Source organism: Maylandia zebra, linkage group LG17, assembly GCF_041146795.1.
Source record: "Maylandia zebra isolate NMK-2024a linkage group LG17, Mzebra_GT3a, whole genome shotgun sequence".
NCBI classification, from domain to species: domain Eukaryota; kingdom Metazoa; phylum Chordata; class Actinopteri; order Cichliformes; family Cichlidae; genus Maylandia; species Maylandia zebra.
The window spans coordinates 16516726-16544315 of NC_135183.1; the positions used below are offsets into that span (position 1 = coordinate 16516726).

The 27590-nt window shown below is 44.7% G+C and overlaps 1 protein-coding gene and 1 long non-coding RNA gene across 11 annotated transcripts; one reads left to right on the top strand and one right to left on the bottom strand.

Annotated features, from left to right (window-relative positions):
* Positions 1–46: 46 nt before the first annotated feature.
* Positions 47–26841, bottom strand: mical3b (microtubule associated monooxygenase, calponin and LIM domain containing 3b). 10 transcript variants are annotated; one of them, XM_004564930.4, is made up of 35 exons: positions 26721–26841; positions 23989–24331; positions 23512–23719; positions 23319–23435; positions 20020–20121; positions 19420–19575; positions 19231–19331; positions 18065–18322; positions 17871–17986; positions 17662–17788; positions 17439–17532; positions 16817–16964; positions 13568–13764; positions 13381–13481; positions 13241–13303; positions 12524–12694; positions 12316–12405; positions 11793–11903; positions 10414–10497; positions 9926–10088; positions 6158–6261; positions 5464–5530; positions 5154–5313; positions 4468–4625; positions 4312–4380; positions 3291–3866; positions 3142–3215; positions 2930–3001; positions 2726–2776; positions 2398–2643; positions 2230–2323; positions 2098–2148; positions 1919–2018; positions 1775–1848; positions 47–1585 (listed from the first exon to the last, which is right to left on the bottom strand). In XM_004564930.4, the coding sequence occupies exons 2-35, from the start codon at positions 24250–24252 to the stop codon at positions 1401–1403; spliced, it is 4752 nt and encodes a 1583-aa protein (XP_004564987.2). In that variant the 5' UTR covers positions 24253–24331; positions 26721–26841; the 3' UTR covers positions 47–1400. The 10 variants fall into 10 exon arrangements, with proteins under 10 accessions (XP_004564987.2, XP_004564988.2, XP_004564986.2 ...); XM_004564931.4 differs by having other exon boundaries at positions 12316–12402; positions 23989–24335; positions 26721–26828; XM_004564929.4 differs by having other exon boundaries at positions 23989–24335; positions 26721–26828.
* On the top strand, positions 16993–23528 carry LOC143413142 (uncharacterized). Its single transcript, XR_013093728.1, has 3 exons — positions 16993–17091; positions 20009–20129; positions 23392–23528. It is a non-coding gene; the product is annotated as an uncharacterized LOC143413142 (long non-coding RNA).
* Positions 26842–27590: the final 749 nt, after the last annotated feature.

The following is a 27590-nucleotide window of genomic DNA, read 5'->3' on the forward strand; positions in this document are numbered from 1 at the left end:
ATAAAATGTAATTTCTGAGCAGAAATGAGCAGAAAATGAGCCAGAATGTCAGAAATGAGAGGTTTATTTCACAGCACAGAGTTACAGTTATAACCATCATCGCCGCATGAACACATGTTATTGATCAGGTGGCAGGTAAGGCACACAGGTGATCTGATGGCACAATCAATAATCAATTAGATAAAAATGTCATTGAGGCTGGGTCACATGGTTCATCAGATGTTTTAAAACATTTTTTTTATTAAATATTAAAGTTTGTGAAATGCTCAAACATCTTTAGTGAGTCTTAGCTTATTTTAAGAGTTCCTAAACTTTATAAAAGAGTTTTAAAAACAGTGATATGAGACCAGAGGGTTCGGCCTCAAAGGATTTAAATACACTGTTTTAAATGTTTTAATATCAGGTTTAATATCTAAAATATTAGGAATGGGTCCAGTTCCTGTAGACAACCAGTTTCTAGTAGAATTAATTTGATTTATTAGTCTGCCTGCCTATTGAGCCCACTTTTGAGTTCTTGAACTCTTGCTGTCTAGTTTTTATATTTTACTCCTGACTGCTGGGGTGGAGCCTCCACAATTTTGTTGTGCATGTACAATGACAGTAAAGGGCTATTCTATTCTACTGTATTCAAACATTTGACACACAGCATGTAATTAATTAACTAGCATCTGAGACTGTAAACTCCTCAGGAAAGAGTTTACTGAGCTCAGATCAGAGGAGTTTACCCCTGTTGTCAGTAGAAAGAATGGAGTTTTAAGATAGCTCAGCACTGAGAGCTGAAGTCCACCTTTGTGTTCTCTCTCGAGGAGTTAGAGATATTTAAACTCTGCACCAGGACAAGCTGCACAAACACATCTTCATTTAGATTAGCTTACTTTTACTCCAGGTAGCAAAAGTGGGTTATGGTAGCTGGTTAGCAGTAGCAGTAGCATGGTATTGGCTAGCAGCCATGTCAGTGTTCCATCACTATAGCTAATACAGGCTGTTAGCATTAGTACTAACTCCTGCAGTCAGAAAAGTGGAGGTTTTTTCCCATCTTCTCTGGCGTGAATGACATCATCACACCTGATTGGATGGTTCAGTTCAGACCATCCTGTATCTGTTTGGGTTCTGCTGGATTTAATCCATCAAGCTGCTCTGATGACTAACTTCTAAGGAAACATTAGAGGTCAGCTGATTTCAGACTAAGACATCCTGTTTCTGCTCGTGGGTAGTTTTTATGAATCAGTTTTAAAAAGTTAATAAATGTAATTGTTTCTCTCCACCTGGACTGTTTACCTGCACTAAACCAGACTCTCCTCAGGTCAACTCGACAGTTTGCAGTTTTAAACATATCATCCCTGCCTGCGTCCAGGTGGGTTTAAAGACCTCTGACAGGTGAGACAGAAAGTCTGACCGCCTCAGGTCCAGGTGAGTCCCAGTCCTCCGGACACCATCAGCTGCTCCAGGTCCCTGTCTTCCTGTCGCTCCTGCAGTCTCTGCTCCTCCAGCAGGGACACCAGAGAGTCTCTCTGCTCAACCACCTCCAGCATCTCCTCCAGGATCAGACGCTCCTCAGCCAGCTGCTCCTCGTCCTTCAGGTGGTCTGCATGCGCGTGGGAACACACACACACACACACACACACACACACACACACACACACACACACACACACACACACACACACACACACACACACACACACACACACACACACACACACACACACGTGATCATCACACAGAAACACACAGGTGAGCAGGTGAGCTTGAGCTCTGATCTTGTCTGTGTTACCGTCCACAGCCATCCTCTCTCGGAGCTCCTGCTGCAGGCGACTCTGCCGGTCCTCCAGCTCCAGCTCTCGGGCGCTGAAACACAGTCAGAACCATCACACCCCAGGAATCTGCCCAGGTGAGAGGTCAAAGGTCACATACTCACAAGATCATGAGCTCAGCTTCATATCGGACCAGAGCGTTCTTCTGCTGGACCAGCTGGAACCACTGCTGCATCAGCGGCGGATTATCCAGTTTCCCGAGCCCTACACAGAAAACCGGGTTCAGCGCCGCATAATACCTGCTGTATATGTACTCCACAGGTAACCGGATATGTGAACTGACCTCCCAGGTGAAGCTCCATGTCTGCGCTTTGGCTGGATTCTCCCCAGTAATCTAACAGAAACACAAGCACAGGTGGATTAAAGTAGAAGCACACCTGAGTTCAGGTATTCCTTTGGCCTGTATTTTCAGTACCTGCTTCTCCCCTCAGAGCTTTCTCCACCATCACTCCTCTCTCCTCCAGCTGCCTCTGTTTCTCTTCCACCTGCTGCAGCTGCCTCTGGATCATCTAAGACACAGAACGCATCATCAGGTAATCTCACCTGAACTCAGGTAACCTCAGCTGGACACAGGTAACCTCACCTGGGCCTTGTGGAGTCTTTTCAGTTCTTCCTGTTTGGCCTGTCTCCTTGCGGCTCTCTGAACCCGTCGCGTGATTCTGGTGTCCAGGTCATCGTCGTCATCCTCACGCTCCCTCTGGAACATGGTTTCCTTCACGCTCAAACTGGATGCCTCCTTCGGCTGGACCACGACCCCCACCACCTCCGTGGGGCAGGAAGACTGGCCGTCAGAGTCCTGTAGCGGGACTCTGTCTTTTAGGGGGCGTCTCTGAAACAGCAGTGCGTAAGCATCAGGACAGGAAGTGAAACTGCTGGACCACCACAACCCTCAGAGGATCAGGTGTGTGTACCTTGATGGCGTATGATCGTTTGAAAGCCAGAGCGTGAGGAACGTATGGCGGCTGATTGCAGGAAGAAGAAACACGGAGGACAGAAAACAGTCAAACTGATAGACGAGACGCGAATCTACGTCCATTTAAGTCTCGGGTAGTTTCAACAAGTCGGTATGTCGGTCGAGTTTAAAGTCAGTCTGGTCATTGTGTGTCAGGTGATACCTCCTGGTTCTCCTCCTCCTCGATGGCAACCCTCTGAATTTCATTGGTCAGGTCAAGCAACTCCAAACGCAGCTGCAAAAGAAGACTTCAGGTGAGAGACCCAGTCTAGGTGTTAGTCTGACCCCTATCCTTATCCCTTAGTGAGTCTGGGTATGATTTAGGTCTCAGATTGGTTGGAATAATGCTGAACTCTGATTGGTCGGAGTGCTTACGTTGTTTTGGGGCTTCGGGGAACATCTCTGCAACACGGTGGATGAATCAAGATCTGACACCTCTGCTCTCACATCTGGACAAAGAAGGTACAGGTATTACATCATCACAGTGACATCACACTGACTAAAGGTGTTGTTATTATGGTCACCTGTGAATCTCTGACTGGCTGTTTTCTCCTTCGCCCTCTCTGCAGGTAAAGTCCCACCCCCCTTCTTCTTCTGCTCATTCTTGTTTCCAGAAAACACAGTCTTTAATAGATTTCTGGCTCCAACCCCTCCCAGCTCCATCTCCCCAGGGGGAGGAGCCTCTCTGAGCATCTTAAAGAGGAGAGCCCTGCCCCCAGGCTGCAGGGGGGGGAAGAGGAGTCTAGGGGGGAGGCTATGAGCTTCTCGCCGTCTCGTCGTCCTCCTCTTCCTCCTAAATGTCCCTGGGTCCTCCTCTGACCCCTCCCCTTTCTCTTGCAGGAGGAGGGGCCTATTTTGCGGCAGTTCAGGTGTGATGTTGTCAAATGAGCCCCGCCCACTGGCAGTAGGTGTCTCCATGACAATGGCAGGTTTGAGTGGCGCTCTGGCTCCATCCTCAATGTGAGGGGAGTCAGGTGTGGTGATGAAGGAGGCTGTGCTGGCGGTGGTGGCGACAGGGTGTGGAGTCACAGATGAGTTCATGGAAGAGGTGGAGTCAGGCTGAACAGGTGTGTCAGAGCTGTAAGGAGCAAGCTCCGCCTCTGAAGGGAGGAGATAGTGTATGAAATAATGTGTATATGCACTCTGTACACACACACACACACACACACACACACACACACTTACTTTACTATTAATGTTTATTGATGTGAATGAATGTGAGGCAGCGAGAGTAAAGATTAGAACGACGGCCTTTAGAAGCAGCAGCTGAGCTCACAACGAAAAGGAAGCTGACTTTGAACTTTGTGTCACACACTCATCAGGTCAGTGTTTGAGTTTTAATAACTTCCTGTCCCCGTCCTCTGATCCTCGCATGGAGCACTGCTGTCCTTTTATTCCATTTTTAATGAAATTAGAATTTAAATTTTGCTGTTGTTACACACACACACACGCACAGAGTTAAACATTCATGTTAAACACGGTGGTTATTCTAAAATCTGAGGTTTTATAAAAGGAGTTTGGTTAGCAGGTTCAGGTAGGTGCTACCTGTCTCCTCCTCTAACAGGAGCCATAAGCCCGAACGGCGCTCCATCTCCCAGGGGTCGTACTCCCCCTCTACCAGCAGGGGGAGACAGACAACAGCACATCTCAAACTCAAGACCCCTACTTCACACCCAAAAACTCACAAAGACTTTAACTCACCATCGCTGGACTCCATGCCACTGCCTTCCTCCTCCTCCTCCTCCTCCTCCTCCTGGACTTTCAGGTAAAGCTGCAGCGTTTCTCTCGATGAAGATCTCGTCTCGTCTGAGGTTACACAGCCTCCTCCCTCTGCCTCCTCCTCCATATCTGACTCTGAACTGAAAACAGGAAACATAAAACAGTTGGGATGGAGGACCAACACTGCCAACCAAACAAACTAAATTCACTTTAATTTGTTTGGTGAAGCACAGCCACAATGATTAAAAAAATTAGAGCCATAGCTAGATTGATTAAATATTTACAGATTAGACTAGAATTTTTTTTTTAAAAAGGCAACATTTTAAATTCAAAAGTCAAAACAATTTAAAAAAAATCCTACAAACATTTAAAATTTTGTGGGGTCTAAATACACAAATATAACATAAATTTTTTAAAAACAACTTCCCTTTTATTGTAATCTTTATTTTGATGTAAACATTTAAGTTTCTTTATTAATTCGTACTTTTCACACCACAAAATATTTCATATTGAAGTTTTTACAGTAAAACGTGTGTGACCTCCAGCTCTTTACATCCAAGACATGTTTACTGACCCCCGTATGGAGCGGTGATTCCCAGCATTCAGCAGAAAGGCTTAAGCATTATTAAAGCCAAGGCTGTTTTTTTCTATTTCCTGAGGATACCGACCTTCTGGACCTGGACCCTGTCTGATTGTCGGTGCTCAGGTTGAATAGGTTCAGGACCTCCTCGGAAACCTCCTCCAGCTCCTCCTGTAGCTCCACCTCTGAGCACCGGTGCCAGATTTCCAGCTCGATCCTCTCCGGCGTCGCCGCCATTAGAGAAGCAGCTGCCAACACACCAACGCAGCCACACACACACACAGACACACACAGACACACAGACACACTAAAGCCCACATCGATTCCTGTTTAAGGAGCGCGCTCAGTGTGAACACGTATGGACACTGAAAGCACACACACAGGTGAAGCTAGCTCACCTGAGGATGGTCGGCGGCCTGCTGAGATCAGAGAGTCAGACAGAGATGGCGCCGAGCTCTGGGACCCCTTCAAAGACAAAGATATGCGTTTATTTATTAGTCCTGTAATTATTCCAACTCTAAAACTCAAAGTTTTCAGTAACTCTGATTCTAAATTAAATTTACAAAAATAGTTTTTTTCACATTCTTTTTCTAAAATGAGTTTAGCAGATGAACTTTATTAAATCATTATTAGAATCATTATCTTTATTTTTCAAAGGCGAAATATTTGCTATTTAGGATTTAAAGGTTGAAAAAAACTTATACAGGTGATTGAAGAAAGGTCTAGTTTTCCTTTTGTCATTATTTCTTCTGTTAATGTGTGTTTTTATTATTTTTGAACTGAACATTTCTGGCATGATCGATCTTCCGTACTGACTCGCTAAACAGTGATGATCCTGAACAGCTTACCTGCCGTGAACAGAAACACCTGAACTGATCGGTTCCACAGGCAGGTAGCTGCTCCTGTCAGAACTCCATTCAAGGTCCAGCCACACAACACCACCACCACCACCCTGACCTCCAACTAAAATTACCACCTAAAGAGCATCTGATGACCTGTTCTACCTTCCAGGGCTTGAACTAATAAATTGCCCACACCTGCAGGTCAGGTGCACACAGATAATATCACAATGAAAGTAAAAGTGGTTCTTACGATTGACGTTCGGTGTGACGTAGCTCTGTCAGATGGCGTCGGCCTCTTCCTCACGGCTTGAGCACTTAGGTGACATTCGGAGCGTTGCATGCAGTAAAACCTCCCTGAGACACAGAGGACGACAGACAGGATGTCAGGACAGGTGTGTGTCTCACACACACAGGTATCTCACACAGAGAGATGTGGAGCGTATCTTGCAGCCCTCGTCTCTGAAGGCTTCCCAAAATTTATGTTTTTATAGCAACCTTCACACCGACTCCCGCCTCGACTTCAAACTCATCGGTCATGTGATCACTGTGCTCTCATTGGCTGCTGAGCTGCAGAATTCAGCTGTCAGACCCACAATAGACATTTTGTGTGGTTAAAAATGTGGTGTGGAAACGTGTGGCGGCGAGGCTCGGGGCTCCGATCACATGACACCACCACCTGACAGTAATCAGAGTACTGCAGTGATGGGCAGAAAAATCAGAGCGAGTCTGCAGGGCAGGTTGTGTGTTGCTGGGGTCAAACATTTTCTCCCCACTCATGAATCGGCAGATCTGAGACTCAGACACTAATCAGATTGTTTTTGATACACGATTATGAGTCTGCTAACGAGTTACAGAAGTACGGAGGTGAGGGCGGACCTATGTCTCTGAAGGTTTCTGTTGCTTTTTCATTTATGAAATCTATCTTGCAAATAAAATGACTTCAAACTACAGGTGGCCTGATGCACAGCAGGGGGTCTGGGCTTCATCAGCTGTTCATTACCCGGTCCACTCAGACACTCAGGGGGTCCTTCTTCCACCCACAGCCACGGGAGAACCACCTGTTACCCTTCCGTACACGTTTATGGACCGAGTCTCAGGTGAGTCTGGGTCCAAGTAGGTAGTCCACATGAAAACACATTCAGACTGTGAGAGCCAGGGGCGGAGCGTGGGGGTGGCTTACTGGGCTTAAGCCCGGGTTGTTTTTTCAGAAGCCCGGGGTCTTTTGGAGGGTAATTTTTTCATAGTTAGATGCCTGGCTGACAACTGTATAAAACAAAAAGTACACACAATATTCGAAGCACATAGTGCACACTGTGGGAATTTACGACTGTGCGTGAATCCCCCCTGATATTGGTATGATCCGAGCTCAGGCACTAAGCAACTGAGCGAGGGGGCGAGGCAGCTGCTGCCTGTGAGTGCGCTGTTGGAGAAACGGAGCCAGCCATACTAAGGAGAGCTTAAGTTCGACCAGGTACCAAAGCAAATCATTCGTACCGTACAAATAATGTAAATATGACGGTGCATCACGAAAGATTGATATCAGACTGATCACTTGACCAATATTACGTTACTTGCTCTTCAAGTCAATCAACAAATGGCGAAATGAAAAGCCGAACAACAACAATGCTGTTTCTTTAGAGAGTATTAGCTTACGTGTGTGTTTATTTCATATTTTCTGTTCTTACCCTCCCCGACTAAATCGGTTTCAGTTATGTACTGAAATATAAGAATGGACATTAGAGGGTTCTTTCAAAGAAAAAACTCGGGTAAATGTTATTTTATATATCATGCTTACTATGTTGTTCAGTATATTTCTATGCAAAACAAGAGGGATTTCAGTACACAGCAGGATATTCACATTTGTAACCAGATATTTACACTTTAGGGAGAAAACATAAAACATTTTTACTGTACAACATCAATTTAGAGTAAACTTTTGTTTTAGATAAATATTGAAATATATTTTGAATTAGTTAAATGTCAGAATAAAGAGAGACAGAGCTGTCTATTTTTATCACTTTGATCAAATTTAGGAGCACATGTACACTAAGTTTGTTAATTAATAAAAAAAAACTCCAGATGATTCCATTGTGAGCTGAAGAAGCTTCTGATAGGTTAGTAGAGTCCATGTGAGTAAACTGGTGGCACAGCTGTGGATGCATATAAGGCAAAACACAGAGCCTGTTTCTTTGACATGGGAAAATCAAGAGATGTCAACCAAAACACCAGGAAAAGAATCGTGGAGCTCCATAAGTGTGGCTCAGTTTTGCATACAATTTTGTGCCATTTACAATTAAGAAATACAGATAGTTTCTCTCTTTACTCTTAAAGTTAACAAATATGTATTTTATATTTATCAATCTAAAAAATAAACATTTAGTCTGATTTGATGTTACAATTAAAAAAGTGTTTTTATCTGAAGAGTGTGTAAATATCTGGTTTCAACTGTATATTTGATGATTGTCAGCACAAAGAGGGAGAGAGAGGAACAGAGAGGGAGAGAGAGGAGAATGAGGACAGAACAGAGATGAACAAGAGCAGGTGAGACACACATGTTAGTCAAATGGTTGTTTACCAAAAGTATCACCGTATCATAGGTACTCATGTATCTCGTACCTAGTGTTTCTTTTTAGGTTTGTTATTTTTCAAATTTTACATTTATTAAGTTATGCAGGCTTGTTTGCACAACAAGGCTAAATAATTATATAAACTTTTCTCAATCTAAATAGTGGACTTTGGTAGAATTAAAAAATAAGTGTAGTGCAGGTCTATGATGATTTTTAGTGCTACTATAGTTCTGATTCTGGTTCTGTCTTGGTTAAATCCCAAGTAGTCCTGATATTGAACTGTTGTAGTCCTGTTTTAATTCTGGATCAGTTCTGGGTCTGGTTGAATTGGGGTTTAGTCCTCGTGTCTTGATACAGCCCTGACCTTGTTCTGCCTTGCTGCTTAATTAAAAAACTAGCTTAAGGTGTCCTGCATATGTGATATATATTTTTTTCCTATATGAAGTCATTCTTTTTTGAACAAAACTCAAAACAGAGCCTATTAATCTTTCAGTCATTTCTACCCCCCCCCCAAAAAAAAAAAAAAAAAAAAAATCCCACATGCATACTACCCTCTTGGGCTAAGCCCCAGGTGTTTCAAATGTCTGGCTCCGCCTCTGGTGAGAGCAGAACTTGAGCTCATGGTACGGTTACAGATCTTCATCGGGAGGCCAGATCTGGCCCACAGGCCAATGTTTGAGTCTGCAGAGAACTGCTGACTGCACTGTTCTCTGCATCAAGCTGCCCGTTTATAAGGCCGTTTCCATTTTTATCCCCAAAGATCCAAATATACCGCGGAGACTGACACAGGTTCCCCCCACACACATTAACGGTCTTCAAAAACAAATTTATCTGCAAATGAGGCCGTTTTATCTTTTCTTCTCTGGTTTCTGATTGGATCTTTTTATTTGATGTCACACTGCTCCCTGTTTTTGTTGCTCATTGTCCAATGAAGCTACAGATTCGACTGTGAACTTTATTTATCTGTGTCCTGGACACAGAGAGGCTTTATCCTCCACTTAGTCATGAGTCTGATATCGTCTGATACCACGCCTCAGGAATGAGACCGATGAGTTCAGCTCTGTCACTCAGGTTTAATCTAACGTTCTGTCACTGCCACAACCCTGTTTGTGATGTCATCACCCTGACACCAGGGCCATCAATAGAAGTTTTTCAGTGTGTGGGTTGAGAAAGTCCATATCAACTCTGTCTCTTATGGTCTCATCTCAAAGTCAGACATCTGTTTTCTCTCCTGGAGGTCAGGGTCAAACTGGAGGTTTATTCTGAGGGTCAATGGCGATGATCTGCTCAGGGAGACTCTAAAAATGTGTTTCATGACTGTGAGGTCATTGTTTGTCCCCACAGAAGGAAAGTGAACACCTCTCTTTTTTCCTGCTGAACATGGAAACCTGTTAAAACCTAAACCCCAACAGCAGAGAAGGGTGGAGGAGGGGGGGTGTGAGTTTACTGACTGGTGTGCTGGTCATATGTGTACGAGGCCAGGCGGAGGGGACTGCTGCAGGAACCACACTGGAAGCAGCTGCGATGGAAGAACAAGCCCTCTGCACTGAGACGCTCCATCACATAAACCCTCTGCTTACAGAAGAAACAGACGTGACTGCAGCTGGCAGAGACCTGCGGGGACACACACAGCAACAGATGGAGGAAAGGTTAAAGGAAAGGAAGTGAAAGTGGAGGAAAGGAAACAAAGCTGGGATGGAAGGAAAGGTGACAGACTAAAAAGCTAAAAGAAAGGAGACATTAGGACATGAAGAATGAAAGAAATGAAGAAACCACAAGAAAAAAGAAACGAGGAAAAGAAGTCTCAGCAAACTGAATTCCATCATCAGTTGGGCAGAGTTATCAGCTGATTTATCACAACATCTTCTTCACTTCAGCTGATTGAAACAAAGTCAAAGAGCCGAAGGGAACAAGGCGCAGAATACTGAAGCAGTCTTACCCCACCACCGTCCTCCTGACTCTGCATATGACTGGTTATCTGCTCAGCCAGTGAGCTCACGCCACCCGTGTACATTTGAAGGCACTTTGATCAGACAGACAGACAGACAGACACAGACACATTACAGCCACAGACCATGGGCCTCATTTATGAACCATATCTTTTCATCTGCAGTTAACCTGTGCAGTGAGCTGAAAATGAACTCCATATATTCACTTTTAATATCCAGGAAAGACGGCGAGACCTGAACCCTGACATCATCTGCCTCAAAGGACATATGTTTGTACAGGATGATATTTAGCTCAAACTTGTAACATACACTTGGTAGCTGGTTCGGTTGTTTTGTTTTGCACTCAAGTGCAATTACTGTGTTCACACCTGCACAAACAAACCGTGCAGACAGGCTGAATAAACCAGAGGTTGATTTAAACTGACTAAACACTGCAGGTGTGAAAACAACCTTAGCTGACCATGACCCAAGGGTCAGGGTCGGGGTTAGGGTAAGGGAAGGAAATGTGAGGGTGAGACTGTTAAAGAAGGGAAGGAAGATGCTGGTGTGGAAGTAACTTCTGTTTCCAAAAGTTTGTTTTTTGATCCACACACCTGAGTGTGAAGAAACTAACACCAGTAGAGACCCCTTTAGATTTACACTATGCAGTTGTTATAAATGAGGCCCTTGATCCACCACTGAGAGTGATAGGATATCAAGTGCTTTTTACCAGCATCACGTTCAGCGTTATGGTGTTTAAGCAGGAATTTTCACATGTGACCTGATACCATCTCATCTGATTAGTTCTCCACGTCTCCAGGATTTATTTAGTGTCTTTGTGTTTGTACTCTTTGGAGTGAAATATTGGGGTTAGTTTTATATCAAAGCTGGCAGCAACATCTGAGGCATGACAGTAACTCCAGCTTCTTCACCCTGATCAGGGTTTATGGCCACGATACATCTGAGCTGTGGGACATCCTACCGTTCAGGACCAGGTGAATCTTCAAGGAGATCTAACTTGTTTTCAGCGATGGGGCAGCCAGAGGAGAGGAAAATAAACCCTGCTTGTGATGCTGGTTGAAAACACAGCGGCAGATGGAGGGAAAGTCCAGCCGCACAAAGTGCTCAGTCAGCAAACACATCAGAGCTGCAGGCTGATCTGAGAACAGCTCCTCTGCTCAATAGGAGCCATTCATGAGCCTCACTTTGTTATTGATCACATGAAGCAGGCGATCGGTACAGCCCTGCAGGACTCAACGATCCACTGAGGATGTTCAGGCTGACGAGCACGAGTGCAGCCGGGGGACATCGAGGCCCGAACAAACCAGAGCACTACGGGAGGAGGGGTATACGTTCAGCACACAAACACACCAAAACCCATCAGAGATACCTGTTCAGGTACTTGCTCAGGCACCTGTTCGTCCCCATCGAGAACTGCCTGAGCCTTGAGCTTCTGTTTGAATCGAAAACTCATCTGCTCCTGCTGAAGAGTTCGTTTTTTCTGGCAGAGACAGCAGACGTTATTCCATCTGCAGTCTGGACTCTGCAGAAACTGTGACGATGCAGGAGGCTAGAACCAAAACCTGAACCAATCGGTGATGTCTACCGCACACCATAGAGAAATCGTCTTTAAAGGGTCTCAATTCAAACCGAAAACTCAATTTGGTTCGTAGTTACATCGTAGTCCAGCACATGAATCCATGAGAAAGAAACTTCTCACAAACCAAACTAACATCTGTGTGATTCACATGAGGATCTCAGAAGTATCAACAAACAGCAAAAAGGGAAATTATCTATTTATTTTAACCATCCAGCCACCTGCATCCTCTTAAATGAGTCTTTAAAGTGAAAATGTAGTTTATCAGTACTCCAACATGTCTCATCTGTCTCTACTGGCTTCTACTGGTCTTTACCGGCCTCCATGATGACAAGTGAACTGGAGATGCAGTCGGCTGACTTTCTGCTGGTTGGGAGGCTGGAGGGAGGCTGGATAGCTCCCCCTGCTGGTTAACACAGGGTGTTTGCGTTTATAGAAACATTAATACTACACACATCATGTCCACAACCCCTATTTGACCATCAGAAATCAATATGATTGATCAGAAATCAGCACGCTCTCACTTGTCGACGGAAATCAGCAGCAGCAGAAGAAGATGTCCTGCAGGTAGATGAACTTTCATGCAGCTTTGCCTGTAGCTGATTGGCCATCAAACGAACTCTGGACCGACTGGCCCCACCCACAAACTCCTCCTCAAACGACTGGCTCTCAACATCACCATTCAGGTCACATGACTGCAAAACAAAATATCCATTAAAAAAAAATCAGGTCATAGTCATCAGAGGAAAGTCAGTTGCCAAACAGTAGTGAGTTTCCTGAGGTGGCTTCTCCCACAGACAGTGACATCAGCGGCTCCACCTTTGGCCCTGACACTGTGCTGGTGTCAGCTTTGTGGCATCCTCGCCGTCAGTGGTGTGGTGTGTAAATGAGCAAAGAGGCCGCATCCATCAGTCCAGACTGAAGAGAGAAAGAGTGGCCAGCTCAGGCCCTGGTGATGGAAGCTTCTCCACCTGAGTCACATGGCGTACAGAGACTGAAAAGGGTCATCAGAGTGAAAAAGAAGCTTTTGTCTTCAGTTGTGAGTCTTGATGAATTAAAGAAAAGTCTTCATCTGAACCCGACCCTGAACTACATAAGACGAAGAAAATGGCCGGACAGCCGGACTGCTCACCATCTCCAATCTGAATGTCTAACGCTCTCTGTCCTTCAATGTCTGGTTCTGGTTGAAGATCTGAATAATTTAACATGAGCTGAGTTTGAAGTGAAGTGTGGACACTGACCTCCTGCTGCTCTCGACTCCGCTGACTGGTCTTCCTCTTTTTACCCAATGCCCCCCCATGCTCCTGCAGATACCATAAATTATTACCATCTTTAATTTCACACAGATGACTGCAGGTATGAGGAGGTGGAACTACGCTACCTTTGGGTTTCTCTTCCTGGACAAACTGGTTCCCAGTCGGCTGAGGAGGGAGGCGGGAGCGATGAGAGCTGATCGCAGGTCAGTGATGTGCCTCAGGCAGCCTGAAACAAACATGTTGGATTACCACGTCTTTTTTATCAGCCCTTTTCCAGTAGAATGGCTGATCGGGAGCAGTTTGCAGCCTCACCCATAGGGGGCGGCGAGTCTTTGAGCAGTTGGTAAAACTGGCTCAGGTACATAACCATCGACAGAGAGTCCGGCTCTTCCACAGACGACATTTCCTCCACCGTCATCAATGGAGAAATCCCAAACTCTCGTTCAGCCACATCAAAGCCGAGTCGAGTGTTTTCTTCCACTGACGACTCGTCCAGAGAGTCAAAGTCTCTGAGGAGAGGCAGGAGTCAACTCAGACCTCAGAAGAAGCAAAACTCTCACCTTTAAAGGACCATTCCTCTCTAAACTCCATGAACAAATGTTTATGACCTTGCAGTTCTATCTTTTAAATTATTCATGTGTAAATGTGCATGAGTGAAGCACAGAAGGTTGATATACAGTGGGGCAAAAAAGTATTTAGTCAGCCACCGATTGTGCAAGTTCCCCCACTTAAAATGATGACAGAGGTCAGTAATTTGCACCAGAGGTACACTTCAACTGTGAGAGACAGAATGTGAAAGAAAAATCCATGAATCCACATGGTAGGATTTGTAAAGAATTTATTGGTAAATCAGGGTGGAAAATAAGTATTTGGTCAATAACAAAAATACAACTCAATACTTTGTAACATAACCTTTGTTGGCAATAACAGAGGTCAAACGTTTACTATAGGTCTTTACCAGGTTTGCACACACAGTAGCTGGTATTTTGGCCCATTCCTCCATGCAGATCTTCTCGAGAGCAGTGATGTTTTGGGGCTGTCGCCGAGCAACACGGACTTTCAACTCCTGCCACAGATTTTCTATGGGGTTGAGGTCTGGAGACTGGCTAGGCCACTCCAGGACTTTCAAATGCTTCTTACGGAGCCACTCCTTTGTTGCCCGGGCGGTGTGTTTTGGATCATTGTCATGTTGGAAGACCCAGCCTCGTTTCATCTTCAAAGTTCTCACTGATGGAAGGAGGTTTTGGCTCAAAATCTCACGATACATGGCCCCATTCATTCTGTCCTTAACACGGATCAGTCGTCCTGTCCCCTTGGCAGAAAAACAGCCCCATAGCATGATGTTTCCACCCCCATGCTTCACAGTAGGTATGGTGTTCTTGGGATGCAACTCAGTATTCTTCTTCCTCCAAACACGACGAGTTGAGTTTATACCAAAAAGTTCTACTTTGGTTTCATCTGACCACATGACATTCTCCCAATCCTCTGCTGTATCATCCATGTGCTCTCTGGCAAACTTCAGACGGGCCTGGACATGCACTGGCTTCAGCAGCGGAACACGTCTGGCACTGCGGGATTTGATTCCCTGCCGTTGTAGTGTGTTACTGATGGTGACCTTTGTTACTTTGGTCCCAGCTCTCTGCAGGTCATTCACCAGGTCCCCCCTTGTGGTTCTGGGATCTTTGCTCACCGTTCTCATGATCATTTTGACCCCACGGGATGAGATCTTGCGTGGAGCCCCAGATCGAGGGAGATTATCAGTGGTCTTGTATGTCTTCCATTTTCTGATGATTGCTCCCACAGTTGATTTTTTCACACCAAGCTGCTTGCCTATTGTAGATTCACTCTTCCCAGTCTGGTGCAGGTCTACAATACTTTTCCTGGTGTCCTTCGAAAGCTCTTTGGTCTTGGCCATGGCGGAGTTTGGAGTCTGACTGTTTGAGGCTGTGGACAGGTGTCTTTTATACAGATGATGAGTTCAAACAGGTGCCATTCATACAGGTAACGAGTGGGGGACAGAAAAGCTTCTTACAGAAGACGTTACAGGTCTGTGAGAGCCAGAGATTTTCCTTGTTTGAGGTGACCAAATACTTATTTTCCACCCTGATTTATGAATAAATTCTTTACAAATCCTACCATGTGAATTCATGGCTTTTTTTTCACATTCTGTCTCTCACAGTTGAAGTGTACCTCTGGTGCAAATTACTGACCTCTGTCATAATTTTAAGTGGGGGAAGTTGCACAATCGGTGGCTGACTAAATACTTTTTTGCCCCACTGTAGTAAACTTTCTGTTATTTAGAAGTTGTTGACTTTTGCACCATATTCTTTCACTGCTCTTGAAGCTTGTTTTATTGATGATGAAGTTTTCTCACATAATGACACAGGAAGTTGTTTCTGACAGGACATGAATCTCTTTGTTCAGTCCGACAGGATGTCTCACAACACAGTTTGTCCCTCTTGATTCTGAGTACCGTATTTTTCGGACTATAAGGTGCACTGGATTATAAGGCGCATTATGCGAGAAAAAAAAGTCAGATAAGTCCAATTTTGATTCGTTAATGTTGAATTCTCTCACAGCTGCTCTATTCCCGTGTTGTTGCAGTATATTAATGACTAACCTCGTATTGTGGATGGATTATCTCAGTTGTTCTCCTGACTGAACTTTGGTCCGTTTACAGCATCCTGCCATGCGATTGCATTTGTCCCTAACCATCGGGAACCCTCACGTTAACTTTTATTGAGTGGAAAAAAGTTAGCGTTCTTCCTCCAGCTTCACTGTGTTTATGTTATGTTAACATAGCTGTGTCGCTAGCGATCACGTAACACGTCATTATATACCAGCTAGTCCAACTTCAGTAACCCTACAAACGTCACTGCTGTGTAGTTTTCTGTCTTCATTTATGTTGGAAGTGGTAGCAGAGCTGTACCTTTTATTTTTTTCAGAAATATCTCAGTCAGAACATGCTATATCATGTTTAGGTGGAAACTATCGAGCTAACTTCCTGCTAACTTCTAACTCTGTTAAATTTAATAAATTCTGTCTTCATGGATGCCTGGATGTTAAACTTAATTGTTACACCTGGTAAAGCAGCAATGCTGATCATTTTATTAAAGATGAAAGAATTTAGACAGTTTTTAACTCTCAGTGACGCCACAGTGTTCGTTTGACTTTGGGACCTGAAGCAGACGGAGTTTTGGACCCAGATTACTACGTGAGGCTCCTTACTACGGTAGCCCTAATGCCCCGGTGCGGCTTTGTAGCTTACCAAAGTGGTACTAAAACATTTTTTGACAAATTTTTGAGCGCCATGTACCACATATAATCGGTTCGAGGTTAGTAAGCACAACCAGAATTCATACATAAGGCACACCGGATTGTAAGGCGCACTGTTGATTTTTGTGAAAATTAAAGGATTTTAAGTGCGCCTTATAGTGCGGAAAATACGGTAGGTCTGAGTGAACTTTTCAAAAGTCATGTGACTAAAAGTCATGTGACTAAAAACCCAAACACAGAGTGATGGAAACTGTCCTCAGAGCAGTTTTAACTAAAAGTAATTACATCAGATCAGATCGGTATCGGTGGATAAGAGCACACAGGGCGAGGCCACTCCTCCAGGAAGTAGTCAGGTCAGTAACATTAACGCCATGGTAACCACAAGTCTGTTCCTGACACCAAGTCAGCAGCTGATTGGATCGAGAGAAGGATTCTGTGAGAAGAGACAGAAAGAGAGAGGGGACCAGTCAAATGAAATCCTCAGAGCATTTTTAAACAGGAAGTTGAATATCCTTCCTCAGCTGCTGCTCTTCAGCTGAAGGCTTAGGCTTTCCAAGGAGGTTTGTCAGATCTTCTATTTGTCAGATCTGTTCCTGAAAATGATGTAATGAAGTTCATCAAGGCTTTTATACACACACATAAAAGTTTTTATATATTATATAAAAATTTTATATATATATATATATATATATATATATATATATATATATATATATATATATATATATATATATATATATATATATATATAAAAAAATTTTTTAGAAGCTGAGAATCATGCACAGTGTTGGGACAGAGAGGCATCAGGTCAGACTGTGAACTAAAAAACTTCACTCTAACATTCATCAATCACACTGTAGTTAAAAAAACAAAACAAAAAAACATCTTCAGAGTAAAGTTATCCCACCCTGTCTGAGGTATCTGGGGGAGGGGAGCCGGATGATATCACTGCAGTCTGTGGTTAGCCCCACCTCTTCTCCTGTGTCAACCAGGTGCCTCACCTGAAGACAAAAAAAATATCCCTTCATGCAGGAGCAGCTCTTACTTGTTTATTGATTCAGCTTTAAATTCTTCAGTCCAACCAAACATCATCAACAGAGACAAAAAAGCCCTTCCCTCTCTGTGTTTACCTGGGCAGGTGTGATGGTCAAAAGGCTGGTGTTCATGTATCTTGTTGTTGGATCTACAGAGAACAGAGTGATGTTCTTTTGCATGTTCTCTGGAGTCGTCTGAGGGAGGAGACGGTACAAACTCTCTCTGTAGGAAAGACACACAAACAGACATAATGTGGCCAGGTGTGAGAGAACAGCAGATGTATCCTGTCCAGGTGTGTCTTCACCTCTCAGCCAGGACATCCAGTGGAGCTGCGCCCTGAGCCCAACTTCGTATCATCCAAGCCGAATCCAGAGCTGCCAGAAACCCTCGAGCGACTCCCGTCCCCATCGGCCAGAAGGGCTGCAAAAAGACAGGAAGACTCTGTAATTAATCAAGGTATCTCACTTCCAGCAGCCTGTTTACCTCCACCGGTCTCACCTCCAATAGGCTGTCTCCAACCAGTGTGACCAGCAGCTGGTGTCCGTGGCGTTGGCGAACCATAGCAGCGTTCTCTGATGCATACATGCAGGTGAAGTCGAACATGGCAACATCAGGCTGACCATAGTGATTCATGGCAAAGTCCAGAGTTGGCAGCTGGTGATTGGTGGAGAAGTCTGCAGCCTCACGGGCATATGCCTGCAATGCATTCTGGTCAACGTTCCCTCGAGAGAGGAGCAGCTCTGTGTCTGCAAAATCCTAAAGAAAAACAACAAAGGCATCTACTATTAATTCAGGCTTATGTGAGTTTGTTTGAGGAGTGTGACTTCACGCAGAATTACTCCACAACTGCCAGCCACCTCAATGTGGTGGAAAGGTTTGTATGTTCCCAGTGACCCTGAGAGCTATGAATACCTTGCCCTGAAATAAAAAACCAAAGCCCCCTTGATAGGTTTGTAGCTTGAACCCATCCGCTGGAACGTTGAAGACAATATAATTACACTGCAAAGCAAGACACGAGTAGGCAAGGTTCTTCATGTTTCTCGTGCACGGGAGAGAACCGGACAGGCGCCGTTCCTTCGCTTGACCCCAGTTCAGGGTAACTATCTTCAGAACTCTCTGGAAGGCTTCCAGACGTACCTGGTAAACCCAAACAGGTGGTGAAGGTGAATTGGAAATCCCATGTAAATGAGGGTTTTCACTCTCACCTCCAGGAGAATTTGTCATGTATCCTTGGATAAGGAGGGGGCAGTGAGCCATGTTCAAAAACCTTGCAGATGTGAACAGATGTGGGCCACAGCCATTCTTTCTAGTTGACCTCTGGGTCTGCTGAAAAGCAGATAGGTGCCAGGAAGCTAGAAAGAGCTGTGGTTTTGACAGTCAAAATCAAAACAGTGTGGAAGGAGTTTAGAGAGGCCACGGAGAAGGACTACTGACAAGAGTAAAGAAAGTCTGAAGACTCAGAAGAAGCATTTTCATTGGAGAGGCTACTGGGGTGGTTAAGAAGCTCCCAGAGAGCAAGATGCAAGTTTTGGATGAGATTCACCTCGAAATGCTAAAATTATTCAACAGCAATGGCGTGGGTTCATTACTCAGCTCATGGACGGAGGGATGGATAGAGAATGACTCCAGGTGTGTGTGTGTGTGTGTGTGTGTGTGTGTGTTACCTGCAGAATTACTCCTTTTTCCAATAGACTCTGTTTCTTTGCCGTCATCACAAAATAGTGTGTGTCGTCTTTGTAGTACACAATATTCTCCAAGTTAATCCCTAAAACAGGCAGACACAGGTGAACATCACACACACCTAGAGTCTCTGAATGCAGACTCCAGGTGTGTGTCAACTTTTAGGAACAAACCAGTTTCCTGCCGTAGTTCCTGGAAAAACCTTTGGTTAAAGATGAATGCCACACCGCTGATCTCCTCCACTTTGGCCTCAGCTGTGGTGTTTCTGTTCTTGAAGTTTGCTGTGATGGCGATGGCAAGCTTCCCCCTGAACTCTTTACGCCTGAAACCTGTTCACACACACGGATATAGGACAACATGGTCAGGTACACAGTGTCCACATTTTAGAAAAGGGGTGTCGAACAGCACATAGTCCAGAGAAGTGTCATACCAGTCTGAAATGTTATAATGATGCTGTTTCTATATAGCAGTCAGGGTTCAGATTTACAGGTGGATTAACCTCCATCAGACTGTGAGAAAAAGGCTTACACTGCAGTACTGATTCAAAAGTAGGTTACAACTTTCAGATGGACTGGAAGACACAAAAACCCTTAGAAGAACTGAAGTTGTTGTACCTGATGATTTTGATGTGCCTGACAGTGTTGTTGTACCTGACTATGTTGATGTACCTGATGATCTTGTTGTACTTGCCTATGATGCCCGATGATGTTGATTTACCTGATGATGCTGATGTACATGACTACTTTTTTTTATACCTGTTAGTGTTATTGTACCTGGCAGCGTGTTCCTGCGTCCATCTGCTCCGATTATTACATCAAACTCCAGCTGACTCACAGGGTGATTCTTTGGACTCACCTCCATTCTCCAGCCCAGCTCTGGACAGGTACATAGATACACAGAAAGTTGAGGAATCTACATTTTAAGTGCTTTTAGGACTGAAAGATAATTTCATACGTACTGTCTGTTTTTCATTTCTTTCGCTCACATATTCTGCAGCTCAGTTTATGACCCTGATGATGGCTACTATTCACCTGCTTCTGTGTTTTCTAATGAACATCAACAAGGTTACACCAATGATTTCTTTCAACACTTTCACTCTAGGTAAAATGTTGTCTGACTTCAGGCCTTATACCCCCATTGTCGTCAAAGGAGCTTGCAAAGAAAAGCGTCTGGACTTCTTTAAGTTACTTGAAGACGTTTCACCTCTCATCCAAGAAGCTTCTTCAGTTCTATGGTCAAATGGTGGAGAGTCCCAGATATAAACCTAGTGGGAGTAACCCCCCACAGAGGGACAAAAGGACCCCCTGATGATCCTCTAATCGCCTGAGCCAAGGTGTGAAACTGGGTGTGGGTCCCAATCAGCCAGAGTTTCGGGTGAGTTCATTGTGAAACCTGGCCCCACCTTATCATGCGAATTCCTGAGATCAGATGGCCCAGGATGTGAGTGGGCGTTAAGGCATCTGGGAAGGGATCTCAAAACTGGATTATAGATGGCAGAGAGTTGGTGTCGTAAACCCCCGCCTCTGTTCAAAGATGGTCGCTCACAGTGGACATAGATGGCTTCTTTCACTCCTCTTTCAAACCATCTGTCCTCTCTGTCCAAAATGTGAACATAGGCATCCTCGAAAGAGTGTCCTTTATCCTTAAGATGCAGATGGACTGCTGAGTCTTGTCCTGTGGAGGTGGCTCTTCTGTGTTGTGCCATGCGCTTGTGAAGTGGCTGTTTGGTCTCTCCAATGTAGAGGTCTGAGCATTCCTCGCTGCACTGTACAGCATACACCACATTGTTAAGTTTGTGTTTTGGCGTTTTGTCTTTCGGGTGAACCAGTTTTTGTCTGAGCATGTTGCTGGGTCTGAAATGCACTGGGATGTCATGCTTGGAGAAAACTCTCCTGAGTTTTTCTGATACACCGGCTACATAGGGGATGACAATGTTGTTGCGTCTGTCCTTCTTATCCTCCCTCGCTGGTGTCTGGTCTTCTTTTCTGTGCCTCTTTGCTGACTTTAAGAACGCCCATTTAGGATAGCCGCACGTTTTGAGTGCTTCCTTTACATGTGTGTGTTCCTTCTTTTTTCCTTCAGGCTTAGAGGGAACATGTTCTGCCCGGTGGTGTAGGGTCCTAATTACTCCAAGTTTGTGTTCCAGAGGGTGATGGGAGTCAAAGAGGAGGTACTGGTCCGTGTGTGTGGGCTTCTGGTAAACTTTGATGTTGAGGTTGCCGTTCTCTTCAATGTGCACAGCGCAGTCCAGGAAAGGCAAACAGTTGTCCTTTGTGTCTTCCCTGGTGAACTTGATGTTTTTATCCACAGCGTTAATGTGCGCAGTGAAGGATTCCACTTCCTGTGTCTTGATTTTGACCCAGGTGTCGTCTACATATCTGTATCAATGGCTGGGTACTCTTCCTTTGAAAGAGCCTTGGAGGACAGGACCAACTTCACACCTGATCAGATTTGCACACTGTTAGACCTCTGCCTCACCACTACATATTTCAAATACAACGAAGGCTTCTACAGACAAAAACATGGCTGTGCCATGGGCTCCCCCGTGTCACCTATTGTAGCCAACCTTTACATGGAGGAAGTGGAAAGGAAGGCTCTTGGCTCTTTCAAAGGAAGAGTACCCAGCCACTGGTACAGATATGTGGACGACACCTGGGTCAAAATCAAGACACAGGAAGTGGAATCCTTCACTGCGCACATTAACTCTGTGGATAAAAACATCAAGTTCACCAGGGAAGACACAAAGGACAACTGTTTGCCTTTCCTGGACTGCGCTGTGCACATTGAAGAGAACGGCAACCTCAACATCAAAGTTTACCAGAAGCCCACACACACGGACCAGTACCTCCTCTTTGACTCCCATCACCCTTTGGAACACAAACTTGGAGTAATCAGGACCCTACACCACCGGGCAGAACATGTTCCCTCTAAGCCTGAAGGAAAAAAGAAGGAACACACACATGTAAAGGAAGCACTCAAAACGTGCGGCTATCCTAAATGGGCGTTCTTAAAGTCAGCAAAGAGGCACAGAAAAGAAGACCAGACACCAGCGAGGGAGGATAAGAAGGACAGACGCAACAACATTGTCATCCCCTATGTAGCCGGTGTATCAGAAAAACTCAGGAGAGTTTTCTCCAAGCATGACATCCCAGTGCATTTCAGACCCAGCAACATGCTCAGACAAAAACTGGTTCACCCGAAAGACAAAACGCCAAAACACAGACTTAACAATGTGGTGTATGCTGTACAGTGCAGCGAGGAATGCCCAGACCTCTACATTGGAGAGACCAAACAGCCACTTCACAAGCGCATGGCACAACACAGAAGAGCCACCTCCACAGGACAAGACTCAGCAGTCCATCTGCATCTTAAGGATAAAGGACACTCTTTCGAGGATGCCTATGTTCACATTTTGGACAGAGAGGACAGATGGTTTGAAAGAGGAGTGAAAGAAGCCATCTATGTCCACTGTGAGCGACCATCTTTGAACAGAGGTGGGGGTTTACGACACCAACTCTCTGCCATCTATAATCCAGTTTTGAGATCCCTTCCCAGATGCCTTAACGCCCACTCACATCCTGGGCCATCTGATCTCAGGAATTCGCATGATAAGGTGGGGCCAGGTTTCACAATGAACTCACCCGAAACTCTGGCTGATTGGGACCCACACCCAGTTTCACACCTTGGCTCAGGCGATTAGAGGATCATCAGGGGGTCCTTTTGTCCCTCTGTGGGGGGTTACTCCCACTAGGTTTATATCTGGGACTCTCCACCATTTGACCTTAGAACTGAAGAAGCTTCTCGGATGAGAGGTGAAACGTCTTCAAGTAACTTAAAGAAGTCCAGACGCTTTTCTTTGCAAGCTCCTTTGACTACGATGACCTGGATGACTGAGAACCTTCACAGACATACCCCCATTGTCACTTTGGCTGACAGTTTAACTCAGTTCGCATGTAAAAATTGCAACTGTGAGCTGTGAACACACTTCCGTTTTCTTCTAGCAATACATACAGCATTGTCTGGCTTTAATTATTCATACAGCCGCCCCTTTGTTCAAACTGTTAAGCCGTACTGTGTCTGTGCTGGTCCTCTGCTGGCTCCACCAGCTTTTTAAACTCCACATTGACATGAACTTCGACCCCCAGGAGCAGGGCGACCTTCAGCAGGACAAGCTGCAGTTGGCGAATACCTGCAGAGAGGAAACGGGAAGTGCTGACTAGATGGTTTGGCTGCTCTGATCAGACAGAAGCAGAATGCTGACTCACTGATGTGGTCGATGGAGCCGGCACAAAACCTTCCATAGAACTTTTTGGCTCCAAGGCCCCGCAGGTCGTGGATGGTGAAGGGCCATAAGTGGAGCACATTGTTCCTGGAGAAGGAGTCCCTCTTCTCCAGCAGCACCACTCGAGCTCCCATGAAGCTCAGCTCCACTGCTGTCCGCAGACCGCAAGGCCCTGCACCAATGATAACACACTGGCCAGCGAGAGAGGAGATAACAGACGATCAGACACATTCATCCCTTCTTTTTTTTAAACCTTAAAGTAAAGCCTTATATCAACAGTTCAAGGTCATATTACTTTAAGACCAAAGACCAAAAACCAAAATCTGTAAATGCTGTTTTAATTTCTCTGCCATGAACAGTCAATCTATGAAGTAGTAAGGTGTTCCTAATAAAATGACTGAGTAACATGTCTTAGTATGTTTGAACCAAAGCTCCTGCTGTATTTTTTTTAAACACGTACAGTCACATTGCTGCAGACTCGTGCCCTCTGGTACTCCTCCTGCGCCCCCCTCCGGTCCAGCTTGGCCCACAGACCATTCGCCCTCCAGTAGTTAAGGCGGCGTTTAATCGGTCGGTACAGTGGCCTTTCGGCAGTGCTCGGGTCCAGCTGCAGATGTTCACAAAGCTGGCTGAAGGAGCGCAGCGCCGCCCTGCAGGTTGATGCTGATACAAACTCATCAAACAGCTCCTGAGCTTGGCATTCTGGGAAAGACTGGTCTTCCATGGTGACCTCTGAGGCTGCAGGGCACCATGGGAAGGATGTCACCTGCTGATGATGTCACCTGTGATCTCCAGCTCGCTCTCTGTCTGGTGAAAGGACAGGAAGTGGAATTACAGACTATGATGCCTAATTAAGGATAAAAGCTAAAAATTTGAGGCGCTGTTTGTGAGGTTTGTGTCTTCCTGTGGCTCACCCCCAATTACAAATACGGATACAGCCTGAGAAAAGTACTTACTGATTCATGGTGATACTTAAAGTGCAGGTACCGGAAAACAAAGGAAAAACACTTGGATGCTTTAAAGGAAAGCAGAACTCTCACAATTTTTAAGTCCTGAGTACCTTTTCGTTATTTTAGAGGTACTTTGGAGTACTTCAGAGGTAGGTGGGAAAAGTTTCTCCCTCTCAGATTGTAGTTAATGCTACCATTAGTGTTTATATGGTGTTTTCCACAGATACAATTCACAAGAGTCAATGCTTCATAGAAAACAAATTTAAGATAACAGAACATTTAAAAAGTAGATAAAAAGACATCAGTAGTGGGTGCTTTTGGACTCTGTTTTATCGAGTAAGGAGTGAACGACAGCATTTCGAATTACCTGCAGATTTACTGAGTAAAGAAAACAGGAGCACATGAAAGCACCCTAAGCTCCTCTTTAGAAGCTACAAAGCTCAACTTAATGATGTCTCTCAGGTGGAAAAACAGGATTTAGTGAGGTGTGGGTATCGAAGTAGTGATAAGTATTGGGGTGACATTAGGAAAAACAAATATTGTTTATCATTTTGAAAATAAAGTCTAAATGTTGAGAAAAGTTGTTTCAAGAAAAACTGCTACAGCTGCTTCCCCTCTTAAACATGCCTCGTGTAAATGAGTCACTGAAACCAACTGATCAGCCGTGCTGTGATACAACATCTATCCTGTATACTGCACGAGGCTGTGACCATCGATGATCTCACATCTGTTGGATTTTGTGTAAAGCTGACCAACTCTTCAGCGTCGTCATGCTGATCGTGTCCCAGAGCTGAAATTCAAATCATTTTCTTCCTTTAACTAAAACTGATCCTGAAGTACGACCTCACTACCTCAGAGGCTACAGCAGCCGTGGCGCTTTGTCCTGAAACAGCTGTAATCTATACATTTTTCTGCTTTTTTTTCTTCCTAAGAATAGAATTATGTCTTTAATCTCAAAACTGTCACCAATATTTTTTTTTCTTAATGTGGTCTTAATACTCCTTTATACTTCTTTGTGTGAGACGCGATTTAAACCATTGTACCTGAAACGCTCACAGAGTCGGCTCAATCTGATGGTCAGCTGTGTCGCGTGCAGAGCTGAGGTCCAGTCGTGCATCCAACACGTTCTGAGCAAAGCGGTTTGGTGGAGTGCTTCCTGACAGTTAACAGTTAATTAAAGTTATTGTAAACGGGACATCAGCAACAGCGCTCTGGAATAAAGGAATCTGCTTCCGCTGCCGGGTGCACTCTGTAGTCGTGACAACCTGGACTTAAGGTGACAGAGCAGCTGAAGGGAAGGTGTGACGACCTGGATGGAGTCCAGACCCCCTGCTGATAAACTCCTGCTACACCGAGGCTGCGTTCACAGACACTCAGGCGACTGCTGAAAATAACACAGCAGCTCTACAGACATGGCACTGGAAATTAAAACTAGAAAACCCTTTTCCTTCAGCTCTGTTTGAATTTCAGAATAAAACATCAATAAATAATCCATAAACTATTTCAGCACATTAATCAATAAATATCTTTTAAAAGTGTTCACTGCAAAGACATCAAACCATTCAAACAGCAAAACCTCAGATCACTGGAACTGATCAGATTATTGATCATCATCTCAGAGTGAGTAAAATGATAATGATGTCTCTGTGCTGTAGTCACATGACCAGCCGTCAGCCTGAGTATGTGTTTGAAACAAAGAGGCTCACAGAGCATGGCTGTCAGTACCAAGCACCAACACGCACGTTTGTCTGCCTCTGTAAGGACCCTCAGTGACACGATGCTTTCATAACCTATACCGTCATGACCTCTGACCCCTGAGGTGAGAATAAACAACCTCACAAAGATAGAAAAACAGCAGCAGATCTGAGTGTGTTTCACTTTACTGGATTTAACACAGAGGAAAGTAATTGATTTATTTAGTCTATTGATTATCTGTGCTTCAGACGGACAGCTGAGGGTGAGACCACAGTTTGATGTAGATATTTCAAACTGACCAAAGAGACATCGAGCTGCTCGGTTTTCTTTCTCAAGATTCAGCACCGTCTTGTTCTTTATTCAGCTGAGTGTAAAACACGGTTACAGCAAACTCTGAATCTTTCTGCAGCCTTTTTATTTGCAGCTCAACTCTACAGCACTCAGAAAAACTCAATCCCACCACACACACACCTGTGACTCAAAAAATAAAAGTCTGCTTTTACTTCCTGTCTGCAGACTGAATGGAAACAGACAGAAATGTACTCACATGTCAGAGCTGCCAGCCGCCTGCTGCTCGCCTCCAACTGCTACTGCTCCCCAGCACACACTAATCCACTTTAATCACACAGACACAAGCCTGTCAGTGTGGTCAAATGTCCTCACAGTGTCTGAAACGTATAAAGCTGGTCAAACAGGCGCACTGACACACACAGTGTGTAGCTGAGGTCAGGGGGCGTTGTTAGATTGGGGCAAGCCCCGCCCCCTGACTGTCAGCCAGAGAGCGGATCCTGATGGTAATCTGTGAGTTAACAAGCTTAACGGGAGCTGGGCAGCAGCCTCAGATCATCTTTGTTATTGATGAAGTAGAGTTCATCACTGTGACATTCATCACATCGCAAGGATCAAGCATGATTGGTCATGTGACCTCAGACTTCACAGGTGTAAATAACACCATCACTAATAATTAGCTCCACAGGTACAGAGACAGGAGCTCATGTGGGAACCTATCAGCAATCACGTGATCACTCAGACAAGGACTGCAGTGCAGAAACTGTCTTGACATCATCAGGTCTGTGTGAAGAATCTTAAATAACCCCGTTTGTCACCAAGCAGCTCTCTGTGTGACATCCTACGTTAAAGGCCACGTGAACGTCACATATCAAACCATCTTTTACTCTTAGACTGTGTCGAGAAGGGAAATTATTTTACTGCTATTGTTAAATAATTGTCATTATTACTATTGCATTAATAATATAATCTGCAGCATGGATATTGCATTCAGAGGTTTAAACAGTGTCTCTTTCAGAAAGACTGAGTTGCAGGCTGACAGGAAGTTGTATGCAGAAGTGAAAGCAGGAAGTTATTTTGAGCCGCAGGCTAAGACGAGGCTTTAACAATGTAACAGATAGCTTTAAGA

What these genes read in the sequence shown, in the direction of transcription:
- mical3b (XM_004564930.4), bottom strand. Translation starts at nt 24,252, where the DNA reads ATGGAAGACCAGTCTTTCCCAGAATGCCAAGCTCAGGAGCTGTTTGAT. An exon ending in GGAACTACGGCAGGAAACTG is followed by an intron (nt 19,332 to 19,419) that starts GTTTGTTCCTAA and finishes TGCCTGTTTTAG; the next exon opens with GGATTAACTTGGAGAATATT. An exon ending in CCTGTTAGAGGAGGAGACAG is followed by an intron (nt 3,867 to 4,311) that starts GTAGCACCTACC and finishes TCCTCCCTTCAG; the next exon opens with AGGCGGAGCTTGCTCCTTAC.